Source organism: Miscanthus floridulus, chromosome 4, assembly GCF_019320115.1.
Source record: "Miscanthus floridulus cultivar M001 chromosome 4, ASM1932011v1, whole genome shotgun sequence".
NCBI lineage: Eukaryota > Viridiplantae > Streptophyta > Magnoliopsida > Poales > Poaceae > Miscanthus > Miscanthus floridulus.
The window spans coordinates 7,812,017-7,830,319 of NC_089583.1; the positions used below are offsets into that span (position 1 = coordinate 7,812,017).

Consider the following 18,303-nt stretch of genomic DNA (forward strand, 5'->3'; position numbering starts at 1 on the left):
TCAGTCCTTCCAACTCCTTTGCTTCTTTTGATGCACGGAAGGTACGTAGATTGGCTGAATTTTATCCTAAGGACTTCTCCAACAATGATTTGTTAAAACTAGGAATTGCAACTTGATAATTATATTAATGACATGCGACAAGATGCTATCTTCCAAGGGCTAGACAACATTGTTGATCTCTCAGTTAAGCTTGTTGAAACTAAAGAGGCACAAAGTGTATGATATGGTGTACTTGCTTCTCAAATTGATATTGCTTTTACCAGTGGCAACTGCGAGTGTTGAAAGGGTATTTTCTGCATTGGTTATAGTGAAAACAAAGTCAAGGAATAAGATAGGTGATACTGTTTTGGATGATTGTCTAGTCACATTTATTGAGCGGGATATTTTCTTCCAAGTTAATGAAGATGATATAATGGAGACATTCATGTCATTGAGAAAGCGGCGGATAAACAAGTAATATTGTAAGTCTCCTATTGTTATATTTCGAAGTATTTGTATTTCATTTGAACAATTTATATTAAGATTTGACATCGTTTTACCGAATTATAATATGGTTTTACCGAATTATAAATAGTTTACCGAATTGTATAAATTTTTTTTTTTGCGACGCATACCCTATGCAAAAATCCTGGGTCCGCCACTGCTCGACCCCCACACTGCTGATGCTCTTATATTCGGGAACGGAGGAAGATATCCTCACTTTCTAATTAAGAAATCAAACGTGTCTTTAGTTTTAACCAAAAATATACAACAAACTATGAATATTTATGGTGTATAATACTCCCTCCGTTATCTTTCGTTGGGCGTACGGCGTTTTTTCCTTCATTTTTTGACAATACGTTGGGCATGGGTACCTTCCGAGGAACCCGCCGGTCGACGCATGCTTACTTAGTGCAACCAAATCCCGTGCATGTATATATGCGAAGGGAAACCAAGCGGACAGCTAGCGCATGCTTAATTAGTGTAGCCAATTGTGATGCAGGCATGCGTATCTGGGATTCTACCTCTTGCGCCTTAGAAAAAAGATAATGGATGGAGTAACTAAGTATCGTTAGCTAGATTAATTGTTGAATATATATTTATAATAAACTAATACAAATGTTGTCAGTATTTATTTTTTTTTGTAAGTTTGATCAGTACGAAATCCAAAACACAAACACTTGTTTCGAGACGGATCGGGGTGAATACGTGTCTCGGGACCGCGTTGGCTCTTGCCTGCAGTGGCAATAATCATGTTAGGCTGTGTTTAGTGGGGTGAAATTTGGGAATTTGGTTATCGTAGAACTTTCGTTTTTATTTGGTAATTAGTGTTTAATTATGGATTAATTAGGCTCAAAACGTTCGTCTCGTGATTTTCAACCAAACTGTGCAATTAGTTTTTTTTTTGTCTACATTTAATACTCCATACACGTATTGTAAGATTCGATGTGACGACTAACACTTCTTGGGAAAATTTTTTGGAACTAAACATGAGCTTAGCGGCCTGCCCTTTCCATAGTCACAGTGCTCTGGCTGCAGCGTGGCAGATGCAACGCGCAACCACCGAATCATCATGCAGAGATAGCAGCCGCCCGTCGATCGCGATCGCGTCGTCACAGCACAGTCGGTGCACGCGCGCCCACCTGATCTGATCGAGTTCCCTGGCTGGCTGGCTCCACGTCTACTCTCTACATACTCTCCCTCATGCGCGCTATAAATGGAACTCGTGGGGCGCCAGGCGAGAGAGTGTCCCGGCCCGGCCAGCAGCAGCTGGAGAAGCGACGACGACGACGACGACTTGGCAATAATGGCGTCGTCTCAGTCTCTGACGACGCCCTGTCTCAGGGGGCGTGCCCATACGCCGTGCTGCCGATTCGTCCGCCGGGCACTGCTCGTGGCGGCGGCGGCGCTGGTCGTCGTCGTCGCCGCCCATGGAGACGGAGCTACAGCTACGACGACGGCGGCGGCAGCTGGTGGCGCCGGCGCCGGCGCCGCTACCGCGGACGACCGGCAGCCGAAGTTCCCGGCCATCTTCATGTTCGGCGACTCCATCGTCGACCCCGGCAACAACAACAACCGGTTCACGGAGGCGAAGGCCAACTTCCCGCCGTACGGGCAGGACTTCCCCGGCGGCGTCGCCACCGGGAGGTTCTCCAATGGCTTGGTCCCTGGGGACCTCTTAGGTACGTGCGTGGAGTACTCCTATAATGTTGCCGACATGCTACCCGGCCTGTTTAGATTTCAATGCTACTCCCATCCGTACTTCGGAGGTACGGTTCTCAAATCAAGAGATTAATTACAAAGTCTAGTAAAGGCCTTGTTTAGATCACCTCCAAATTCCAAGTTTTTTCACTCTCTTTTTATCACATTAATTTTTGGACGTATACATGGAGCATTAAATATAGATAAAAAAAAACTAATTGTATAGTTTGGTTGTAAATCACGAGACGAATCTTTTGAACCTAGTTAGTCCATGATCGGGCAAAGTTTGTCAAATACAAACGAAACGCGCTACAATGTCCAGATTGCAAAAATTTCCAATCTAAACAAGGCCAAAGATCTGGAGGTGGGTTCAATGCTAGCGTGGAGGAGAGAAAGAGGAGTGAGTTCATAGCTGACTTAGATAGAACTATTTTTTTTTTTGACAGACAAGTGGATCGTATATGTCAGCCAATTATTATTCCGGTGAGCTGATGGATAACTGTAAGCGTCTATAAAATCAGTAGAGGTCTATATTATCAGCCTTTTTTTTCTCTCCTCTCACAAAGCACTGTTCAAATAGCTAAACAGTGATATAACTGAGCCGGTCCAAACCATACCAAAGGGGCATATATATATATATATATATATATATATATATATATATATATATATATATATATATATATATATATATACGCGCGCGAGTGACGAGGTGTAGAATACTATTCTACACCAAGCTGTTATACTGAACAAAATTCAGTACTGTTCAGTAGTCGCGTTTCAGTATTATTTAGTATTTCGGGATACTGGGTGTAGTACTGACGGATACTGAACGTGGTTCAGTATTACATGGTATTTTTTCTGGTCAGTTTTGGTTTGCGGTGTAGAATAATATTCTACATGTAGAATCGCACTGCCGTGCACACACGAATGAAACTGTGTTGCATACCGAACAGAACTGAATTTTGTTCAGTATACCTCGTCGCATATATATATATATATATATATATATATATATATATATATATATATATGAAACTGTGCTGCATTCAGGTACATTTATTTATGGCACAAGCACGCACGTCGGTACATTCAAATTAATTTGTGTACTTGTACTACTCCCTCTCTTCATTTTTATGATACATAGTTTTCTGACTTTGTCTCAGTTCCAGTTTTGAAAAATAATTAGTTCCATAACACTCGAGATATTCCATTCCTTTCAAATTATAGTCGTCGTTCACTATAAATTTAATCTGTTCTAACTTAAAATACTTCCTTTTACTATGTTTTAAAAAAATATATATCAACGCCTACATATTCAAAGAAAAGCTCTATAAAAAGTTATTTTATAAAGAATAACAAACTAATCTAATATTCTAGATGTTTGTGCATATTTATATAAACCTAGGTAAAGTTACAAAGATTTGACTTAGAACAAAGTCAAAGTAAACTATAACTTGAAACAGGGAGTACAATTAGGGATTTAGAAACATGTTTACAAAGTTGGTGTGCCAAAATACCACCTTAACAAGTTTAGAAACCGCAATCAATTTATTTAAAACTAAAGTACATGAGTGACATATAAGGAAAATTGGATAAAGATCCTTGTTCTTTAATAGTGCTATACTCATCACCAGTAGTAGTACTGCAACGTTGGGCGAAACATCTAATGCATGCAATTGTTTCTGAACAGCTTCCAAGTTGGGTATTAAGGAGCTGCTGCCTCCTTTCCTTAGTTCTGATCTAGAACTGAAGGACCTACTCACTGGTGTGGTGTTTGCCTGTGGTGGCAGTGGCTATGATCCGCTCACATCCAAGCTCGCGGTAATTTATTTATATATATGTTTATATTTTTGTTTTTATTTCCGAATCAAGAAGCTATATCAATATTGAAGTTGTTATATATCTTTATTGTTTCTAAGAATAAAATTAATTGTTACGTAAGCTGAGCCCTGCAAATTAATGCAGACAACCTTGTCGAGTGACGATCAACTCGAACTATTTCAAGACTACAAGCAGAAGCTAACGACTTTGGTTGGAGAGAAGGAAATGACACGAGTTATCTCACAAGGCGTCTTCTTTACAGTCATGGGGTCAAATGACATTGTAAATAATTATTTCACTCTACCTATAAGACGCCACGAATATGATCTTCCTTCGTACGTGGACTTTCTTGTCTCCTCGGCGATTAACTTCACAAAGGTAATTATTGCTAATTCTAACCTTTCTGATCATTTCTCTATATTTTCTATCACCTTTTTTATATTCACAAAAGTCTTCTCTCATTCCTAAATTCTCTACAATAATTTAAATACATTTTGTTGCTCCCTAAATTATGCAAATATATTTTCTATCTTTTGTTAAGATGTTGAGACAGATTCAACTAAAGCAAACAAGATGTATTTTTTCTTCTAGAGTTAAATGCGCTAGAAATTTATTACCTTATGTGGTGGTTTCAGTTAGGTCTGTCAACTAATTTTTGGGTCCATCAATAAACCTTTTAAGTTGTGTCACCTAGGTTCATACTAATGTTGAAGTGGCATACTAATCCTGATGAATTGGGGCCATCGCTACCCTGGTGATGTTCAGACCTTGATATGATGTCAATGTCACACTCGTCCATCGCGCCGCCTTTCACATTGTGCCACCACTGTGAGATCTTGGATGCAACGAGCACCATGCTAGCATCACATGGGCGTGGTCCTCACCCTCCTTGCCATCTTCTCCCTCTTGACGGCATCAAGCATGGCGACACCCTTGTGACATGCTACTCACATCTTCTCTCTCTTCATCCTTTTCTCCATAATCTTGTTTCTAGCTGTAATGGAGACAAGTCAGTAGGGGGGGGAGCACCCACGACCCCCTGGATCCACCACTACATCATCATTGTTTAGGTCCTCCCAAAGTCTGTTGACCGCTCATCTTTGTGATCGCAAAGGTTCTTGAGCGGCAGCCGGTCAGCCCACAACCTACTTTGATGGAATGCCACATCATCATGAGAAGCCCATATAGTGGAGGTATGGACATGTACCTAGGTCACACAACTTCAAAAGATTATTGACCCAAAAATCAATTTTAAGAGTTGATGGTCTAATTAGAACCCTCACACAAATTAACAGAGCTTCGGGGGATTTAACACTTCTCGATGATAGCTTTATGGTAATAGATGTGACATCGTATTGTTTTCTCCTTGTGAGGTGAAACTTTCCTTGTGTGTAGCAAAGGGTTGTTGTGGTTACTAATTTAGCTAGTTTGCTTGGGCCGGGCAGCACCATCTATCCCCAAGGTCTCTATAGAAATCATAAGTCCCATGACGCGTCCTACTTGACATGGCAACCTTGCACGCTATCATCAACCAAATAGGCCTTGTATAAAGAGTACTGGAAATACATCATGTTTAATTGCTCTCTTCTTTTGTATAGACTCTGAATGATATGGGAGCTAAGAACATTGGATTTCTTGGTGTCCCACCATTGGGATGTTGTCCTTCACAAATAACACTTGGAGGAAGCCCATCACGCCAATGCGAACCATCAAGGAATCAAGCGTCACAGTTATATAATTCTAGAGTTTCAAAGGAAATAGAGCGATTGAATGCAGAACGAAGTGCTTCTGGATCAAAGATTGTTTATTTTGACATATACTACAACTTACTTGATCTTATTCAGAATCCAGCTTCATACGGTAAGTCTTATATTTTCTTTGCTACTACAACCCAATAATATTGATGCGTTGATATTGTAAGCTTACTAAACCAACCTTCATATCAGCATAGGCCACATCTACTTGCAAGATATGAAAACTAATTTAATTCTATGTAGTATTTGGTATTCTATACATCTTCTTTCTCAAGAGGTTTTAGTTATTGTTGGGATAACCACACTAACATAGCTTGTTAGTTAGCAGAAGCACTAATTTCACCACAATATGAAATCAGCCTAAGATCAACACCTATTCACTAAAGAAAATATATGCATCACACATATAAATGGGGGAAATGGAAGTAGTCATAACAGATTCCAACTAGTTATTATCACATCAACCTCAGTTGCAACTGGTAGCAAGTGGTCACAATCGGCACCAACAGCAATCAAAACTAATTGCACCAGGACACTCCAACAGCAGTTGCAACTAGTTGCAGCCACACCTCATCTCAATAGCGAGACACCAGATTTAACATAGAAAACCTCCAAATCAGGGTAAAAAACATGGGACCAAGCCAGCCAAATCTTCTTCCACTATCTGCTTGTGGGATTACAACAAATTCATCTCTAGATAGCACTAGAGGCAACCATACATCAAGATTTACATATCTTGACAACAATAATAAGATTTGAGGCTGCTATTAGGGTGAAGAAAGAGCTCACAAAATAATGGTGGAATGCAAACTAGAGGTACCAAGGATGTGGATATTCAGCTTCACAACCTTGAGGACGAACCCTTCTTGGTCTATTGCTAGATCTCTCTAATCTCCCTCTTTTTCTTCTTTCGTGGAGGCTCTCTGGTGCTTGAAGGAGCGTAGCTGAACAACTGTTTTCTCATCCCTTCAATTGCAAGCCAAGTTACAAATACTAGATGCACGTAAGATTGGTCCACTTTCTTGAACTACACCGATGACGTGTGACCCTGCTCAATAGGAGCAATTACTCTCCTCAATGCCCACTCATGACGAGGATTTTCCAACATTTAGTTGGCGTGTTCTCGTCAAATCAAGTGCAATAATAGTCTTATAGCCAAGCTAGTCAACATTTTTGCATATGTGAAGGAGAGAAGAAAGCTCGGCTCTCATGCAAGCAACAAGATAAGCACACGAGCCTATACAATGGTAGGCCTAGATATCAAGTGAATGTGAAGAGGATTACGAAAGAGAAGATGTGACATTGATAAAAGCAACAATAAAAAAAGTTTTTATAGACAAATAGAGAAAACTATTGTATAGCTTGACTGTTACAACTTGACTTACACTCAAATACTTAGCTCTATTTCTGAGCTCGCTCTTACGATCATTTCTACGCTACTAAAGAATGAGCCACATTTTTACAGGTTTCAAGGATGTCAGCGAAGGTTGCTGCGGTAGCACAGTGTTAAATGCCGCCATATTCATTGCATATCACAGTGCATGTCCAAATGCAATCGATTATATTTTCTGGGACGGCTTCCATCCTACTGAGAAGGCCTACAACATTGTAGTGGATAAGCTCATTCAGCTTCTAGGTACCTGATGCTGTGAAGAAATTGTTGTTGCACACTCTATAATAGTTTTAATGCTCCCATAGAACAACCTGACCAGTGACCATGGATTCCACATTGCAATGTCATTTGCCAAATGTACGAAACATATATATACTGTGTGTTAATTTGTATTTTTAGCTCAAAATCCTTAATTACAATGGTGATGTACAGTAATCACCACATATCTGTAACTAGATGTCAATTATAATAAGAACGCCTCTATATTTATAGAACCGTCTGTGGGGGAGTACCTAATATAAAAAGTTGTACCATTACCATTTGTGTGCCAGCAGAAATTTCATTGTTGATCGAACACCGCGATAATTTAATGTACTAAACCCGTTTCAAATTATAGTTTTTTTTTACTTTTTTACCCCTACTTTAACCACTCGTCTTATTCAAAAATTTGTGCTAAATATCACTTCTTTTGCTGTGGCTTGCTTTATTAACAAAAACTCTTCAAGAATGACTTAAATTTGACTATGTTTGCACAAATTTTTTAAATTAGACGAGTGGTCAAACTTAGGGTCAAAAAAAAAAAGTCAAACGAATTATAATTTAGAACGGAGGGAGTACCTCTTTTGCTAACCTGTTGGTAAAAACGTGAGAAATCAACCTTCGTTGGGCCCTGTTTGGAAATCATCCTTCGTTAGACCCTGTTTGGATTCATCTTACACCTAATAAGTTCCCAAGGTAATCATCCACCTCCCTCCCTACGGCAGAACGACACTTCGGACTGCAGACCGGATCGAAAAAAAACTAACACCATCCGGTTAAAAAAAAATCTACAAAAATAGACTGGACTCACCTCCCCTGCCTCTTCTCCAGCCTGCCCCACCGCCGCACCGGGCCGGCCCTCCTGACAACGCTCGTTCCAGTTCCATGCTCTGCGTTCCTTTGTAGGTTGAAGGAGGAAAAGGAATTAGAAACTTTTGCCAGGGTTCCAGATGCAAAATTCCGGCAGAACTTCCAAAATGCATAGAAAATCACCGAAAAATCATAAAATAGAAAATCAAGTTGTGTTGAACTCCTCTTGAGTAGTTATATGCAGTACATATATAATATGACATTGACATAGTTTAATATGGCATTGACATAGTTTAATTGATTTAATTTAGATTTTTAGTGTTTAATTCATAATTGCAGTTTGTGTAGTCCAAATGCTACAAATTTTGGTGGTAAGCTACCCACTGCATGGTTGATTCTATAGTAAAAATTTCAAGTTCTTTGGATGCAGTATGACTAAGTTCTTCATTAAACTTAGTTTATCATTGAGTTGTAAGACATTGAAGGTCTCTATGAATTATTTTTTACAAATGGTTACTGGTGATGGGAGTTCTGCGGCGTGCGCGTGCCATGTGTTTGCCGGGATGAAGAAAGTGGCTGCAGCAACTGCAAGGACTACTCAACTGCTGGTGCTTGTCGTGGTCAAATCTGTCGCCCTAAGCATGTACAAATAACACATGACCCCACTGCAAGGACTTTGTGGTAATAAAATATGTCGCCGTAGACGTGTAAAAAAATAATGACCCTCGGTGCAACGCACGTGCATTTATCTAGTATTGGAAATAGATAGCAACTATATATAAAAATTAGAAAGATTGACTTCAAACAGGCCTTTTACTAAGTCCCTCTTTAAAACATATAGGACTAATAAAATTCAAAAATAGGAAAAACATAGGATTGAAATGCCTATACAATTGGAATTCTATAAGAATCAAGTTTAACATTTCATCATCTGGTAAGAGCCGCTCAATAACGAAGGGTACGCCTCGTACAGAGCCGCCGCCACCACGTAGGTAGAGCTGTCGCCACCCCTCCTCGCTCTGCCGTCGCCGTACATAGGGCCCTCCTAACAACGCTCGTTCCAGTTCCATGCTCTGCGTTCCTTTGTAGGTTGAAGGAGGAAAAGGAATTAGAAACTTTTGCCAGGGTTCCAGATGCAAAATTCCGGCAGAACTTCCAAAATGCATAGAAAATCACCGAAAAATCATAAAATAGAAATCAAGTTGTGTTGAACTCCTCTTGGTAGTTATATGCAGTACATATATAATATGGCATTGACATAGTTTAATATGGCATTGACATAGTTTTAATTGATTTAATTTAAGATTTTCAGTGTTTAATTCATAATTGCAGTTTGGTGTAGTCCAAATGCTACAAAATTTGGTGGTAAGCTACCCACTGCATGGTTGATTCTATAGTAAAATTTCATGTTCTTTGGATGCAGTATGACTAAGTTCTTCATTAAACTTATGTTTATCATTGAGTTGTAAGACATTGAAGGTCTCTATAAATTATTTTTTACAAATGGTTACTGGTGATGGGAGTTTGCGGCGTGCGCGTGCCATGCGTTTTCCGGGATGAAGAAAGTGGCTGCAGCAACTGCAAGGACTACGCAACTGCTGGTGCTTGTCGTGGTCAAATCTGTCGCCCTAGGCATGTACAAATAACACATGACCCCACTGCAAGGACTTTGTCGTAATCAAATCTGTCGCTGGTAGACGTGTAAAAAAATATGACCCCGGTGCAACGCACGTACATTTATCTAGTATGGTAATAGATAGCAACTATATATAAAAAATTAGAAAGATTGACTTCAAATAGGCCTTTACTAAGGTCCTCTTTAAAACATATAGGACTATTAAAATTCAAAAAAATAGGGAAAACATAGGATCGAAATGCCTATACAATTGAAATTCTATAAGAATCATGTTTAACATTTCATCATCTGGTAAGAGCCACTCGATAACGAAGGGGTACTCCTCGTACAGAGCCGCCGCCACCGCCTAGCAGCCTGTTCGGTTGGCTGGTTCGTTTCGTTGCTGGTTCGTGAAGAAGTATTGCTGGATGGTTTGTGTGAGAGAAAAACACTGTTCCGGTTGGAAATTTATGATCGTTTACGACAAGCCATAGCCAAACGAACAGGCTGTAGGTATAGCCGTCGCCACCCCTCCTCGCTCCGCCGCCGCCGTACATAGGGCCCCTCTCCTTCTTCCTCTCCGGTGCGTCTGCCAGGGACAAGAAGAAGAGGGGACCCATCCTTTTTTTCCAGTAGTTTTTCTATCTAGTTGATTAGGGTTTAGTGTGGCAGAACCGTCTAATCTAATGCCTCTCAGGAGTGCTTGTCTTCCATTAGACACTAAGCACCCAAATGAGAACACTAAATTACTCGGTTCCGTCGGGCACACCCCAGGAGAGAACCTGAAAATCTATATTTTTGCCATCAGGATCACAAATAAAAGAATAAAGCTTACATCATTCTGAACCATTTCTTACATCACTTTTAATACAATATCAGAGTATAATATTGATTAATATAACAACGGAATGAAATCATATTATCAGAGTTATGAATAATTTATTGTAACAGCGAAATATAAACATGTGATCAGAATTACAGCGGAAATGAATATCTAATCATGACATGATGAAGTATGGATAAATAAACTACAACAACAGGTTATGAACTTTCATTTATAAAAACAGTGGGTGAGAGTTCTAAATAACAACTACGATTGCAGCGTAAAGGAATCCTCTCTGAGCCCACCAGGAGGAATCCGTACACAAGTGTCAGCTCTAGCATCCACCTGTCACTTGCAACAGGGGGAATAAAACCCTGAGTACTCAATTGTACTCAGCAAGACTTACCCGAAAGGAGGAAAGAAAAGACTCCAACGATATACAAGGCTATCTGGCTTGTGGGTTTATTGCATTTGCAGGAAGCATTACTAAGCGTGCGTCCTTATATTCGATTTTTATTAATAGCCGCATTGGTTCATTAACTAACCATTCTATGTAAGCACCTATGCTGCTTTTCAAGCAGTGGTAAGCAATCAGATTTCCTTTGTCCATCTTCCATATTTCATCTTTTAGTTCTTACTATAATGCTAAACCGTAGACAAGTCATACCAGATCGCTCATCGATTCACGAATCAATGCCCCTAGCTGGGTACCTCGAAAACACATGCCCCGCTTGTACCCAAGGCACAAGCAGGACCAACCCATCACTCTCTAGCCTCGGGGGTCTAGGTCCCCATCCAAACTGGGACTCCAAGCTCCTGCCCCTAAGTTCCGGACTCAGTGCGGTGCAAGGACCTCCTCCACCAAAATAAAACCCTAACAGTCGGTCCGGAAAGAGCTGGATCCGCGACAAGAGAGCAACAAGTCTTCCAAGCGCCCATACACAAGTATGTTCTCGGGATAATAAGTCTATAACTTGCCTAGAGTGTTATGCAACGAACGGTCCTTAATCGACCAGACAGGGAAAGCAGTGTAACCAAGCTATGCCCCGCGTCCATGGTGACACAACTTCTTGCACCCACCAATACCCAAACTCTATCCCTGCCCGGTCACCATTTTCCTTTCCACCATTTATATTTTTCAAGTGATAATAGTCCAATAATATATTTCCTATCTCTCACGAGTGACAGCCATCACTCGACTTCTACCGGAGTCCTGTAGCATAGCAGTCTACACGATCCTGTCATACTAGTAAGACCCATAGAATAAAGATATGTGTATGCAGGTGGGTTTCATTTAACTCCTTAAAACTTAATGCACAAATATAATTTAAACTGCATAAAGTAGGGGTTATACAACGGGGCTTGCCTGGGTAAGATATATTAAAAAATTAGTAGCTGCATCTTCAGATCATCCACCATCAGCTGAAAAACAAGCCCATTGCATCATCTCCTGGAGAGAATACCATCACACCATCTTCGGAGTCCCAATCATCCTTCAATTGATCCGTCGATCCATCATCGTACCTATATGATATGCAAAGCGATGCAATGCAAAGACATAATTAATCGACTGCAATCGTGACTCGTAAATACGACGTACGCCTCTCGAGTTAACGGGCTAGTTCTAACGACGACCATACTTAGACTACATATATACATTGTCGGATAAGGCGTTATTTCCCAACAATTATTTTAGTTATATAAACCAACAATGTTTTTTATTCACAAAAGGACATTATATATCTAGCAACTAATTATTTTGGAGTTACAAAAATTACAGCGAGCAACTAATATTGCTAGAAACCTACTATAAAGATTTTTAGATTAAGCAATATGACCAATTGATCACAACCATTCCTACAAGTTTATATTTTTATAATATTAAATATCTTAAATTAATTCTATAGCTCCCAAAATTTTTATCACACTATGTGAACAAACTATACTATCAGGTAGATCACGATTTTAGGAACTCAACAAAACTGTTTTGGTATTTTTATGATTTTTCTATGATTCACTACGAATTTTACTGGTTTATTTCTAAGACTAAATTAACACATACTTTTAGAAAATTAAAAGGGCAACGGCCACCAACCCGGCCCACAGCGTGCGGCAAAAGCACGATGGCCTAGGCAGAGGAGCGCGGCCCAGGCGGGGCATGGCGTGTGCGGTCCAGGCGCAGCGGCAAGCGGCCCAAGCCGGCCCAAGCGGTGCGCCTGGCTGGCGGAGACGGCGCGTGCGTGACCCAGCAGAAGCCGGTGGCCCAAGACCGGCCCAAGCACGCGGCAAGCCCAGGCGGGCGTGCAAGTGGCCCACCAGTCGGCCCACGTGGCCAGGGCAGCCCAGGCGGGCGACCACAAGCCGGCCCAGCGCGGGCAGGTGCTCAGCATATTTGCGAAATGGCCCTCGTTCTTACTCGAAACTAAAGCGCAGTCCAGCTGGTACTATTCATTCGAGTCGCGTATTTCGCACTAAGAACCTTGTATAAACTTTCGGTTTGGATTCATACCGTTTGACCTCCTCTTCTTCACTCTCCAAAGCAGAGCACCGGCAAGGGGAGCTCCGGTCGGCCCCACTTCTGGCCAGGAAGACACGGCGGCGGTGGGACTGCGTTGGGGAATGCGGCACTAGCGTGGAAGGGGGCCAGGCTCGTCGGCGAGGCTGGCCACGCTGTGGTGCGGGCACGACGACGACGACGAAGGCGCCAGGGAGGAGCAGCGCGCTCAGCACGGGCAGGGTGAGGCGCTGCGGCTGCGGAGCTCAGCCGACGGCGAGCGCGAGCTGGAGGTGGAGCGGTCCAGCGCGGGGACCGGTGCGTGGGCGCGCTCGCGCTAGCGTGTGGGAGGGCCGACACCGAGCGGACGGCGGTGCAGCAGACAGCGGACGGGTCTCGTCCGGTCGAGCGCCGCGGCATGGGCGCGGTGACGCGTGTGGCAGCTCCTTTAGCAGCCTAACACGCAGACATGTACACACTCCGTAGGTGTCTTAGTTCTTGTGGTGACGACGATCTTTTCTCTCCTGTTTACCAGTTTGGTTTGTTTAGTATTTTGCCCTCAATATTTGTTTGGTGCAATGTCTATTTTTGTTCATCTTCTCTGCCGATTACCGTCTTCCTTGGCCGTGCAAATGATTTGATGCAGGTGGCCCTACATTTTGGATGTAACGCTGTAGGCCTATGGCAACTACCAGATGAATACTGCCAGCCCCCCACTATTTTTTTAGTGTGGTTTGTTCTAGAAAGGTGTTGTATTCAGCATGGGATATGTGATTGATTTTGTCTTGCTCAGTCTAACTATGGCCACCAAATGTATTTTGACCGCTTGTAACCTGGAATGCAATTGCAGCCATTTAATTTTGACCGCTTGTAACCTGGAATGCAATTGCAGCCATTTAATGTGGTAGTGTCATCTTGACTTCTGTAATTTTTCTTTTGCTATCAGGTCGGGGGTTTTATGCTTGTGTCTGGACATGCCTGAAATCACAAAATTTACCAGGCACAAGTTTTCAGGCCCATGTTGTATAGTAAGCTCATTTCGTTTGTGACATTGCCTTGCCTGTACACCAAAACTATCCTTCATTATGTTCTGCATGGCGTATGCAACCGGCAAGCCACTTAACACGAGCAACTTCCTAGCTGTGCTCCACAGAAATGTAATTTACTCCCAGGCATATGATCACCTCACCAAACAAATGTGAGATTGAGGGTGAGTTGGGATTGGATCTACCCATCTAGTAGTATACAACATCAGGATATACACTACTACTCAAAGTCGGCATATCACCATGGTACCCCACGATTACAGTACAAAATTGAGTTGTTCTTCAGGCTTCACTTCTGGATACCAAACAGAACCCATCCCATCTACAGGATGCATGACCTGGTTTCCACAATAGCTACACTTCAGGTCTTCTCATCGTACAAGCACATCTTGGGACTGTTGCTTCCATACATCACAAGGTTCCACCTCAACCTGCACAAGGCCACACATGTTATTAGATGCTTGACTTTTGCATGATTGTAATTCTAGTAACAACAAATCCACTCAACAGATATAAGACAACTGTGCTATCCTCTTTAGGGATTTTTTAAACACCATGCATAAGCAAGTCATGATTTTTGTGTTTTGAAGCATAGGAAAAATACTGAAAGTACAAAAAACAGCATTGCATTTAGATTGGCTAGAACCACAACTGAGGCAAATTATGTAGTGTTCTCAAGTAGCAAATCGGGCAAGACGCCTATACGACTTGGTCGCAAGGGTTTAACGCTGTGTAAAGCAACCAGGGGAGCAATACAATACCTTAAATGGTTTATCGATCCACTGGAAAACACACCCTCGTGCCTCGATATTTTTTATCATATGAGGCGGCATCATGGATTTGAATGCTTCATGAAGCTTCACTTTCGTCAAACAACCACAAACCATAAGAGTAGCTGTCACGCCATTCGGCGTTATACCCGCTAAATGGACGATGGTCATGTTCCGCAAGCCGGATATGCTATAAAGGGCCATAAGTCCGATATTCGGCTGGACTGAACAATACGACAAGTTTATCTGTGATGAGACATAGATGGTATTAGCACAATTGCAGAACATACATGGTACCATCAGATTCGTTACAGTTACAGGAGAAAAGGATAATACCTGACGGAGGCTATGAGAGAACTGGGAAAGGTAAAGCATTCCCACATCATTAATCTCAAAGCATTTCTTAATATCAAGTTGGAAAGTAGCCTGCCCCATCGCTATTTCTGAGAGCCCAGTGGATGTAATCATGGGGCAGCCACGAATCTCCAGAGTATTCAGCTTTGCGCATTTTGAAAGTGATATCAGTGAACTGTCTGTTATTTCTGTACAGTAGGATAGATTGATACACTCTAGCATTGGACAACCCTGTGCAATTTGAATAATTCCATCATCACTAAGGCCTCCAAACCTGAAACAGAAAATATAAGTTAGTTTACTGACAAAGAACCAAATAAAGAAACCATAAGGCATGTCTAATAATTACCTGTACAGATCAATGTCGTGGAGTTTTGGGCAAGACCTTCCAATGTGGGTAAGACCTTCATCGCTAATCTTCAAGCAAATTCCAATTTTTTAGACTTGAAAGTTTGCTTGCATCTGGCAAGAGCTTTCAATCCTACACAATATATCCAGGTCAACTTTATGTTCATCTGGCAACAGAATAATTCAGTAACCAGTCAGTAAGTACCTTCACCAATCCAAATCACTGTCAGTAAGGTCAACTCTTCCAAGTGAGAACATTGCTTCCGATCAGTTGGAGTGCTCCACTGGAACAGGCTACAAGACTCCATCCTCAGAGGACGAGGAAGATGGGGAAGTGCATGAACTAGTTATGGCCGCTAGTGAAACATCAGTGATATTGCGGCAACAAGTAATGTCCAGCTTCAGCAGGTTCTTTAGTCTTGACACCGCAAAAGAGAGTTCTGTATCCGTCACTCCAGAGCACTTGCTCAAGCTTAACTCCCTTAAAGAAACACAAGAGGTTCCAATAGCTTTTAGTCCATCAGCTATGAATTTGCAGCCTTCCAGCTTCAGGGTCCACAGTTTAGGAATCTTCTGTAAGCTTCTCACCATAGAAGGAGTAACCTGATACACAAAGGATGTAAGTTAAGCTGTGGGCTCAAGTTATGCCCAGGTGATAGAATAATACGACTAGATGGTTGGCTACTTACAGGACAGCAGTATGAAAGATCTAGTTCCAATAGATTGGGTACCGACTTCAGTATGGCTGAAACTCCCACATCAGTGATATTCTGACACTGAGACAGATCAAGCACCTGCAACAGTGCAAGCATGCGAGTTCAGTCATAAGCGGAGCTACTATCAAACAATTTCTTTTGTGAATTATGAAAAATACATATTTTAGTCAGTTGACTAGTTCATACAAGGTATCAGCAGAATTCAGAACCTAACAGTGACCAAGCAGATCAAAATACTACCAGTGTTTCAAATGAAGGTGATGTGTGATTGCTAGTAACAAGTATAAATCAACAAAAACAGCAAGGGTATGGGTTTCACATGACAAGGAAAGCAAATGTGCTAAACAGTGTAGTGTTTACACAAGACTAGGCCATTTTAGTTACCTTTGGCAAATCATATATCCGGCACATCCTCAGGGAGCATTGTTTCCTACAAATGAAGAGGAACATTACCCATAAGTACACATGCCTCACAGACAGCCAGTTTTCAGCTTTGATGAACATTACACTTAGCTTACCTCTTCTCTCTTGGAGCATGTTCGCCGATTGTGACCCTCACCCTTACACAGGGTACATTTCTTCTTAGATTTATCTGAAACTGACTTCAACTTTTTCTTGGGGCCCCTCTGCCAGGCACATGTATGGGATCAAAGACATCTATAGAATCAACATCCAGGGCTTACGGCAGCACAGGACCAAACCATTTGGAGGGATCATAGCAGCTTCCTCATGAAGAATGTTTCAGCCGCCCATATGCTTCAAGTGATTGAGATGCTATGAAGGATGCCGTTTGACTGATATTGTGTAGCTCATGGTACCTCTGTAGGCTATCGGAATAGTCATACATGGCGCTCTTCCTTATAGGAGGAAATCCACGCTTGGCCCCCCTCGTCCACCTTTCCAAAACACAGCAGTCTGGAAGCTTGTGTTCTCCTCGACGACCCAATACAAAGAAGATGTGTGAGCATGGGGTTCCAAGGGACTGTAACTTTAGACAAGAACAAGAAATTTCCTTCAGCTTGCGTTCAACAACGCATATCTCACATTTCACATAGTATTGTTTGTCTCCTTTATCAACCCTTCCAACAATATACTCAACAATATCATAGCCATCTACAGTCTCAATCCAATAACACTTGTCGGCTGCTTTTACGCTGTACTGCACATCAGCAAAATAAACACTTGGTGTGAACAAATTCGCAGCCTCTTTCTCAATAGTTGAAGCATCTGGTTGTAAGCATGGCTTAGAACTTGCTTGAAAGTCCAGATACGCTTCATTACTGCGCAACTTTGAAAGACAGTGGTCAACGTGCTGTATCAGCTCTAACAGTGTCATTTTCCGATCTAGATTAAACTGAATCCTAGAGTGTAGGCTCTCACTACGCTGGTTGCTCCTCAGTCCTAAGTAGCACTTACCAGCATGATACGCCGCACACCAGATTTCCCTCATCTCATACATCTGGTACAGCCACGAGTCCTTATCTGTAACTTTCTCCTTTGCCAAGAATGCTATCCATTTCCTCTAATCTTTTCTATGGAGCAACGATCATAAAGAAAACCCTAACCTTATCCTTCAGATCCTGGGTGTGAAGATTACGCGCAATGCACACCTCAATATGCCATACGCATAGCCTATGCGATGAATTCGGCCACACAATACTGATTGCTTTCTGCATAGCACGGTCTCCATCGGTGATCACAGAAACCGGATGCTTCTGAATCATGGCATCACAGAATGACCTAAGCAGCCACACATACGACTCAGTATCCTCGTGAGAAAGAATTCCACAGGCAAAAAGAACCGTGCTTTTATGGTGATTCACCCCAACAAAAGGAACAAGGGTCAGGTTGTATCGATTCGTTTTGTACGTGCCATCAAACACGACGACATCACCAAACGCTCTATAATCCATCTGA

At 41.8% G+C, this 18,303-nt stretch overlaps 1 protein-coding gene and 1 pseudogene across 1 annotated transcript; one reads left to right on the forward strand and one right to left on the reverse strand.

Annotated features, from left to right (window-relative positions):
* The first annotated feature begins 1,696 nt into the window (after positions 1-1,696).
* LOC136549373 (GDSL esterase/lipase EXL3-like) lies at positions 1,697-7,634 on the forward strand. The gene is made up of 5 exons (XM_066540620.1): positions 1,697-2,162; positions 3,875-4,005; positions 4,150-4,383; positions 5,604-5,865; positions 7,225-7,634. Exons 1-5 carry the CDS (start codon positions 1,697-1,699, stop codon positions 7,401-7,403), a joined length of 1,272 nt encoding a protein of 423 aa, XP_066396717.1. The 3' UTR covers positions 7,404-7,634.
* Positions 7,635-14,458: 6,824 nt separating this feature from the next.
* LOC136548002 (F-box/LRR-repeat protein 3-like) lies at positions 14,459-17,722 on the reverse strand (annotated as a pseudogene).
* Positions 17,723-18,303: the final 581 nt, after the last annotated feature.

Excerpts from the sequence above, each read along its gene's own strand:
- LOC136549373 (XM_066540620.1), top strand. The coding sequence starts at position 1,697 with ATGGAACTCGTGGGGCGCCAGGCGAGAGAGTGTCCCGGCCCGGCCAGC. Across the intron at positions 4,384-5,603 it reads CGGCGATTAACTTCACAAAG|ACTCTGAATGATATGGGAGC; the intron begins GTAATTATTGCT and ends TCTTTTGTATAG. Across the intron at positions 5,866-7,224 it reads TCAGAATCCAGCTTCATACG|GTTTCAAGGATGTCAGCGAA; the intron begins GTAAGTCTTATA and ends ACATTTTTACAG.